The 9,549-nt window shown below is 39.9% G+C and overlaps 1 protein-coding gene across 1 annotated transcript; it reads right to left on the minus strand.

Moving 5' to 3' along the window:
* Nucleotides 1-4,366: 4,366 nt before the first annotated feature.
* Nucleotides 4,367-9,003, minus strand: LOC108928116 (tripartite motif-containing protein 29-like). Its single transcript, XM_018741897.2, has 5 exons — nt 8,623-9,003; nt 6,494-6,589; nt 5,961-6,144; nt 5,329-5,388; nt 4,367-4,893 (listed from the first exon to the last, which is right to left on the minus strand). Exons 1-5 carry the CDS (start codon nt 9,001-9,003, stop codon nt 4,367-4,369), a joined length of 1,248 nt encoding a protein of 415 aa, XP_018597413.2.
* Between the last annotated feature and the right edge of the window lie 546 nt (nt 9,004-9,549).

Here is a 9,549-nt window from a genome sequence, read left to right on the forward strand (position 1 = left end):
CCCTTCATAGTTTTCATGCTGGCTCTTGGATGCTGGAGATCATTATGAAGGACTTTGTTTTGAAAGTTCAATCTTAGTTTGTTTGGATCTCCTTGCAGTCCAGTGGGTTCTAGGGCAGGAGAGCTGATGGTTTTCACCTCGACACTGGAGTGGTGATACACAACGCTGCATTACATCCGCTGGGACAGCGCACATTACATGGAACCCAGCTGCACAATATTTTTGCATTATTAACTGCTTTTCAGTTACTCTGTGGCGAGAAGCAAAAAAGGCCGGTTGTTTCTGCAAATTTAATGTAATATTTGGCTTTCTGCATCTGTTTAAGGGCTCCTGTCATGAATTTTAACAATTTTTTAAAAATAGGAAGTGAACAGATCTGTGTTGAACATTGTGATGGGTATCTGGTGGTCTATGCTGAACAACGGGTGTGCGAGGAACTTGAAATGCACCAGGAGTGACATTGTTTTGGACCAAGTACTTGATTGCTTTCTCTCCCTGTTCATTAAGATTGTGTGAAACTGTTAGTTTCCAGTTGCACTTTGGACATAATGCTTTGATTTTGCAACAGTGTTGTTGTTGTGGGGGGGGGGGGGGGATTTATTTGTATGATGTTTGCTTCCTCTGAAAAATTGTCCTGATGGTCTTTTGAGGGGAAATTGTTCAGCTTTAGCCATTCAGCACTACATAATCCAGGCTCTGAAATGAACTTTGTCAGATGAAAAATAACCAGAGGCTCAATCTTTGTCTTTGCATTTTTAAGCTTTGGGGAGGGGGGATCCTTAAATATTAAGGAAACATTCATAAGCATGAATTGTTTTAATCAATGCATTGTTGCCATACATGATTATTAGATGTTACTTTAAAGAGTTTTACTACAACATTTACTAGTTTTTGACTATATCTAAACACTCATTAACTCGTAAAACATAGTAATTAACAACCATAAAATCACTGACAATAAGAACAGGGCACTAGACGTCAGTTGTTACTGTTTTTGGCTGAGGTTATGGTATACTTTATGAGCAGTCTTTTTCCTAGCTTTCTTCCTGGAGACTTTACTAGCTTCTACTCCTTCTTGGGGTCTCACCAAGTAGCTATTTTGAAATAATTGTATGACTCTCCGATTGCTTGAACTCTGTTGTCGGTGTTCTAAGGTTGGCATGAGCTTCCAAGCAGTGAAGCAAACATGACTTGGAGTTACAGCTTGATGCTGAGCCTGAATCATGTTCATGAACCCATAATTGTCCATTTGAATTGAAGTCATTAACAAGGATTGTGAAGCTGCTTCGTTTTCCTGGCTGTAGAGTTAATTTACTTTATTTGGTTAGTAGGAAGGTGCTAATTTCAAGCCCTAATCTCAGATACTTTTGAAAGATTTGATTTAAAATAGTTTTTTGTTTTCTTTAGTATCTGCTGCCATTTTAGTTATATTTCAGGAGTATTTTATGAAGGCAATTTGATTTGGGGGGTGGCTCCAGCATTTTTACAGCTAGAAGTTTGACTTGCATGAGTCCTTCAAGGTCTTTCAAGTCATCAGTCTTTAAGAGGAACTGGAGTTGGAATGAAAAATTCAAACAAGCAATGAAATAAAAATGTCCCTTCATTAATCCAGCAGGTATTTTGTGTTACAGGTGCCAGCTGAAAGCATCATGATTATACTGTACTGTACTGTGCCTTAGAGCCCACAAGTATGTAGGAGGGCTATACCAGTACTCTGCTGCATGGGGTTGCATAGACAGCAGGTGGTATAGTGGTTAGGGATTGGACTTCATAGCAAAAAACAATATAATAACCTCAGCTGCATTATTACGTTTATCACATGGGTATGCAATGACACTAAGCCAAAATTGACAGAGAAGATTACTTTTTGAAAAATGCTTAACATGTCAAGGCCATGGATATCTTTATCTGGAATAATACACACTAGACTGTAGATTTTTGTTCCTTACTTCATTATATCTTTTCCTATTCTGGAACATGTTTGACCCCCCCCCCCCCCCCATTCATGTGAAAAGTAATATTAGGAGTAATATGTGGAGCTGGGCTCAGGTTGTAGAGACTGAGTGTTGTAATGAAGTGTATGAGTAAAGCCAGCAGAGTACAAATGGAGTGTGTGAATGTTGCTGCACAATTGCATCTACTTGTTACATCTGGTTTTCTTTGTCAAGCACATCTTGGATGTACTCTTGGTTATTTCTGGTTATTTTTATGTATTTTTTAGATTTTATTTCTGTTTTCAATGTAGTAATAAACCTCAGTAGACAAATTGTATTCTAAAAAATGGCGTGTAATAAAGATGTTTAATAAACATCTTTATAGGACTGTGCATATGTAAAAAATTTGTAAATATGGTTATGATAAATAAATGCTGTAAATTGGTTTATCAGCCAGTGTGAGGAGTCTGGAACATAACTACATCCCTGCCACCATAACTGTGTGTGTGTGTGTGTGTGTGTGTGTGTGTGTGTGTGTGTGTGTGTGGGGAGGGAATCATTAAGAGGACGACCACACCTGGCAGACATCTTCAGTAGAAACTTGGAGGAGCTGTGCTGATCACCGAAGTAACTCACATGGTCTTCATGAAATATATAAAATATTCCTTCAGCAACCCAGCCACAATAAAATGCAAAACATTGCTTTGTAGTACCCATGTCAGTTATCAGAGTCAAACCAGAAGGAAATGGGTTTGAATCTGAGAAGGTAGCTCACAAGTACAGATGAACAGTGCAGAAGAATACCATAGGTCCCCTTCATAAAAATGCTAACAAGTGATTCAGCAAGTTTTTTTGATTTATTAACATAGTAATAAATATTAGTCCAGGCATAATCAGAGTTGATCAAAAACAAGAATAGACCTTGAATAAGTAGAAAGGGTAATTACAGATGGAATTTGACAAAAATAATTAATGGAATATTAATTTTATACAGTATAAAAACAATATTTAACTTTTTAAAATGTTGCGTTACATTCACTAGGTAAAAAGGAACAGGCTGGCACTTGCAGTTGACAAAGTTAATGTATATATAAATCATTAATGATTTTCAATTCTTTATCTACAATGTAAGCTAAAGAATTAATATTGGAAAGGTTGTTTTATCTTGGATTACAAAAACAAGTCCATATGTGTTATGAGTTTACTGCTTCAGGATTTTGAAAAGATTTATATTAATACATTAATTCATTTAGTTGATGCTTTTCTCCACAGAACATTACAAAGTATTCACCCATTTATACAGCTGGGTGATTTTTACTATAGCAGGTCAGTGTAAGTACCTTCCTCAAAGGTACTCCAGTAGTTCAAAACTAGGTCCTTTGAGCCTAAGGTGGCAGCATTGACCACTATACCACCAGCTATCCAATAATTCTATGGAAACAATCACAAACCTGATAACTCTGTGCTGTTTGTTTATAATTAAATATCACAGCTTTATATAGCATGACTAGATATAATGCATTTTAACCCCAATGATCCACATGTTTAGACGGATGGAGAAAAAATATAAAATCATGAGATCATGGAACTTTAATGGCAGGATACCAGCTTTCCTTATTGGTAATGTCTGAGAAACCTACATAACATTTCAGTAGTAGATAAAATGCTAACAAAAATTTCTCTAATCAGCAAGTAAGACAGTGGAAAATGTTAGTAATCTGTAAGCAGTTTCTCGAGGAACAAAAAGGAACATAATATTTCAGTTACAAATCAGATGTAACAAATACTGTTTAGAATTAGTTCACAGTGATGACATTTTGATCAGATGTTCTTTTTTTGCAGTGATTTATATTCAGAATATACACACACACACACATTGGCTGAAACCGTTTATCCCAATCAGGGTCACGGCAAACAGGAGCGTAACCCAGCAACACAAGGCACAAGGCTGGAGGGGGAGAGGAGATACCCAGGACAGGATGCCAGACAGTCGCAAGGCATGCAAAGCAGGACTTGAATCACAGACCTGGCAGAGAGCGGCACCCGGCCAAGCCCGCTGTGCCACTGTGTTCCCATAAAGCCTTCTCATGGAAATTTTATTGTAGCCATGTTTGTTGTAAACATAATATATATGTTTGTGTGTGTGTATATATAAAGAAATTGTTTTTTACTTAATCACAGCTACTAATATTCCTGCTTCAGTCATCAATATAATTGTTTCTCTCTGGTTTATACTGGATGGACTGGCATCCCGTCCTGGGTGTGTCCCCTCCCCCTCCAGCCTTATGCCCTGCGTTGCTGGGTTAGGCACCGGTTTGCCACAACCCCACTTGGGACAAGTGGTTTCAGTCAATCTGTGTGTGTGTGTATGTGTGTGTGTGTGTGTGTGTTGGGGGGGGCGGGGTTTATACTGGGGGTTTCTCCTGTCACCTTCATTCCACTTGTAGATGGCACAGTTTTAATGCTGATCCAAAGCCTACTCCAAAACATGGATAGAGGGGCTTGGAAAAACTGGTCCGGAATCTGTGCAGTAGTGTGACACGATTAGAGATGCTGTAAAATGCCAAGCTTCCTGCTTTGTGGTCGAGGTAGACCCCCACCCAGGGAGAGGCCACGGGGTTGGCTACTTCATTCTTCTGGTTGTCATGCCAGGCAGTGTAGCTGGTATCAGTACACTGCAAGCTCCAAGACCAGGCATTAAAGCCAAAGTCACAGTCGGGGGTCTTAGCCTTTCTGATGAGGTTATTGTAAGTCACCCCGATTAAGACATCTTGGCCACTCCACTCCACTTCCCAGTAGCAGCAAACATCTGTGATGGCCTCTTTGCACAGCATCAGCTCCCACCTCTGGAACCTCTGTGACTGATGACCCTTGCTTCTTACACTTATCTTTCGATTTCCTTCAGAGATTGATATATATTTACTGACTGTACCAAGGTCCAGTGTGAATGGCCAGGAATCTGTAAAGGGTGAAGTGTTAGCATTTTAATACTTTTACAATTTACATTTGCATTTATTTGTGGCAGCTAGTAGTGTAGAGGTTAGAGCTTTTGGGCCCAAAGGTTGCTAGTTCAATATGATTTTAACTAAATTTTTGCTAAAACATCATCACTGGAACCACTGTGATCAAAATGTTAAGGATTCTCTTTACCGTACAATTTTCTCATCTACTTTGGTTTGAAGTTCACGAGACTGCTGTGTTTTCATAGAAAGGTTCACAAGTGAGAACATACACACAGAAAACATAAAGGTCATAAGACTTACACCTTAAAAGGTCCGTTCTGGTCCAGACTTTTGCAGGGGCTGGATTCAAAGGAAAACAATACTTAACAATCAGAACAACCGTACTTCTTGCAGCACATAGCAAAACCAGTGTCTCCCCCTTTTTTTTTTACCTGAACTGAAGGGCTTACAACCCTTGGGTATGATGAGCTTCTCTGTATTGTGTCGTTTCACTGTAGAGAAGGAAAGAAGGAAAGGACAGAAATTACTTCATAGGTAACTCTGTAGAGTCAGCACATCCCACAGGATGAAGAGCCAGAGAAGACATACCCTTACATCCTGTAGCACACTGTTTGGGAGGTATGTGTGGTGGAGCCAATATATGACCCTTAATCACTGTAAAAAAGGAAATTGTGCTTAGAGCACAGAAGCTTTCAACATATCAAAATGTATTAAGTGATTTCCAAGCAGATTTCAGATGAATCAAGGGGTCAGTGATATCTGCACAAACCTCTTTGACAGATCTCATTTGTTTCCTGTCGACAGACACGCTCAACCTTCTCTTTCATCTCAATTAAGGAGATCTTCATATCCCAGAAAGAGGGGTAAGGATGGATCCGAAGTGAAGCAGGACTCTGGTCATCATTTTGGTTGCAAAGAGATTTCCAGGTCTTTCAAGAGAGAGCATTAGTCTTTGTGTTTACAGTACTCTAGAAATGGAAATTCATTGTTATATCTTTTCTGAAATTTTTTACCTGCAGGAAAAGAATGTGGTCTTGTGTGTGGGATAAACTTTCCAGCTGACCTTCTCTACCCTTCAGTTTCTCAATCTTGTTCTGTAGCTGCTCTCTGGCCTTCTTGGCCTGGCCCACCACAGTCTTCTCCTGCTCTTCGATTTTCTTCCTCACCTCGGAGTGCAGCTGCTCTATGAGTTCTTTAAGCTGACTGAAGACCTTGTCACAGTCAACCCCAGCATTCTGCCTGAATTTCTGTTGAAGACCATAACAGAAAATTCAGTCGATAGAGATAGAAGTTTTGTCAAAGATCATGTATGAAAAAATTAATTGAGTGACATCTAGCAAGGATTTCTGCTTCTAATAATGCTTCTATTTCTACAAATGCTATTTTACCAGAAAATATATCACATGCATACCTGGAAACCAGAGAAGCAGAACAGAGACAACAGAAAATGCGACAAGGAACAACCTCTCTGTACATTAATGTGTAATCATGTAAAATTGATTGTATTAAAATGACTGTGTGTGAGCAGAAAGAAACACGGATGACAAAAAACAAACTGCTCCATTGGAATTACCTAGAGGTTGGTTCCACACCTACCGAGAAAAACTCCATGGCCTGCACCAGCTCCTGCAGCTTGCTCTCCATCTTCTGGATCCTCTTCTTGAATTGATTTTGTGTCTCTGTTACGTCGTCCTGAAGATGAACACGAAATGAAGGGGTTCAGTTTTAACATTTATTACACACACAATTAACATTTTGTTATGTGAAGAGTTATCCCTCTTCCTAGACAGTCACATTGGCTGGGGACAGTGCATTTTCATAAACTGTCCATCATAAACTATCAATTCCTTTGCTGAAGCCTCTGTTTTTTGTAATTATTCTGGATCCTGGCTTATAGAGAAAAAGAAAAAAAATGCTAATTTCTTCTCTGACAGAGAGACATTATCACTTTTGCAAGTATCTCTTTACAGGAAGAAGAGCTATTTTTAGCTGTGGATCTTTTATATTTGTTGTCAGCATATTTTGTGTCTGGCAACATACCTGAGAAATGCATCAAACCTGTTTTTGTCAGTACCCCAAACTGTGAGTCAACAACCACTGAAATAAACCATGTATAGTTTCCTGAAAGAAAAGTATTCTTTGGTTCCCCAAAATCTTGCTTACATTATGAGAAATCTCAAAGATATTTTGTGCTGGAATATATCAATATTTATATATATGTATGAAAGGCAGCAAAAGGGAATAGAGGGTAGCACAGGTGTCTCACATCTCTTGAGCTGTGGGATCAGATGTTTGTTCAAATCCAGCTCAGTCTATGTGCAGTTTGTATGGGTTTCTTCCAAGTGCTCCAATTTCCTCCCAAAGTACAAAGACGTGTTTTAGGTGAACTAAATAGACTATAGTGTGAATGTGTGTGTGACTGCTCTTTGATGGTCTGACATCTCATACATTGCGGATGCTGTCTCACACCCTACGTTTCTGCACAAGCAGTTACTGATAATTATCAGTAAAACGTTATTACGCAGCATTACAAAACACGAAGATGGACTCAAGAAATTTGACAGCTTTTGATCCAACAAAGATTGTCGAATTTCTTGTGTCCATCTTCGTGTTTTTTAATGCTGTATAATCCAGATTCTCCTCTACTTACGATGGTTTGACTTATGATTTTTTAAAGTTACAATATGCATTCGATAGAATCTATACTTGAAATTTTGAATTTCGATCTGTTCCTGCGCTTGCAATATGAGGTATAAAACACTCTCCCGATGCTGGGCGATGGCAGCGAGCTGCAGCATCCACTCAACCATGATCGCAGTCTCTGTAGTGATCATGCTAACGAGTGTAAACAACCGAAACTGTGTTAAAAGTGTTTTTTATTTGTGTTTTCGCATCCCATCACGCCTACTTAATGCCCATGTATGTCTCCTGCTGAAATTTGCCCTGCTGTAGGCTATGGTAAGTGTTCTGAGCACGTTTAAGGTAGGCTAGGCTATGATGTTCGGTAGGTATGGTACCGTATTCTTTTTTGGTTATGATTTTTCCCACTTATGATGGGTTCATCGGAATATAACCCCATCATTAGTCGAGGAGCATCTGTAATGTTTTAAAAAAGAAGGTGCCCCCAATTTCTTCACATTTTTAAACCCTTATTATCCAAGAAATTCTTGGTGATATCCAATGGAAAAGAGTACTAAAGATGGTAGCGAAATGCTCAAGTGGGATTGCAAAACCCTGCCAAATATTGTTCATGATCTATGCACCAGAAGAAATAGCACATAAAGCCTTTTTACAGAAATTTTATTGTAGCCATGTTTGTTGTAACTGCCATTTAATATCTGAGGAACACACACACACACACACCACTTTCTGAACCGCTTGTCCCATACAGGGTCATGGGGAACCAGAGCCTAACCTCGTAACTCAGGGCATAAGGCTAGAGGGGGAGGGGACACACCCAGGACAGGACACCAGTCCATCACAAGACACCCCAAGCAGGACTCGAACCCCAGACCCACCAGAGAGCAGGACCCGGTCCAACCCACTGTGCCACCACACCCCCTCTTATCTGAGGAACACTATAAGAAATTACTCATAGGTCCTTTTAAAAAAAAATCAGTCAAGATATGATAAAAACAGGAGCATCCCGAATGAATCATTGTGTCATTTTCAACTGCATTTGGATGTTTGCGACAGAGAAATGTAATTCTGGCAGGATACCATACCTTCTTGTTGGCTCTTGCTTCCATGGGTGAGATGGTGTCATGGCCTGCATGGTTCTCCCTGGTGCACATATAGCAAATGCACTCCTCATCCTCTTCACAGTAGATGTCCAGAACCTTGTTGTGAATGGAGCAGATTTTCTGTTGTATGTGCAAAGTGGCATCCACCAGCTCATGCCACTGTAGTGCTGGGACATTCATGTGGGGCTCCAAATGTGTCTGGCAGTAGGAAGCCAAACAAACTAGGCAGGATTTGACAGCCTTGAGCTTCCTGTCCATGAGGCAGCAGTCACAGGGCACATCCTCGGGTCCAGCACACGAATGGGTAGGAGATTGACTCAGTAACCCCTTCTTCTTTAGCTCCTCCGCCACCTCTGCAAGCATGATGTTTTTGCTCAGCTCTGGCCGTGGGTGAAAGGTCCTTAAGCACTGTGGACAGCAGCATCTCTCAGGATGGCCTTCTTTATCCCAGAACTTTGTAATGCATTCCATGCAGTAGTTGTGTCCACAAGGCAGTGTCGCTGGATCGCTCAGTGAGTTCAGACAGATCGGGCAACTGATGTGGTCCTCTATCAACTGAAGAGAAGCCATTTTCCTCCAAGGGAATGTGGCAAGAGCTGTGTAGCTGAAGAACAATGCCTGACGAATGCTTGTTTTACAGGAAGTTCAGCAAATACATATCACTGAAAATCTGATAGGTGTATATAGACACAAAGTCACATGATAAACCAGAACAATCCTTCATGCAGTTACTGAGGAAGAGTGTACTCTACTGGCCCATGTAATTTACTTTCTTTCTGAAATATTTTTCATGACAAAATTGCAGTATGACATTTTCACTTAATTTGCAAAGACAAACACTTTAGAGCAAAAACTCATCAGAGTTATGAATTCACTTTATATCTAAGGAAGTATGCTTCTTTAAATTCA

Source organism: Scleropages formosus, chromosome 25 (assembly GCF_900964775.1).
Source record: "Scleropages formosus chromosome 25, fSclFor1.1, whole genome shotgun sequence".
NCBI lineage: Eukaryota > Metazoa > Chordata > Actinopteri > Osteoglossiformes > Osteoglossidae > Scleropages > Scleropages formosus.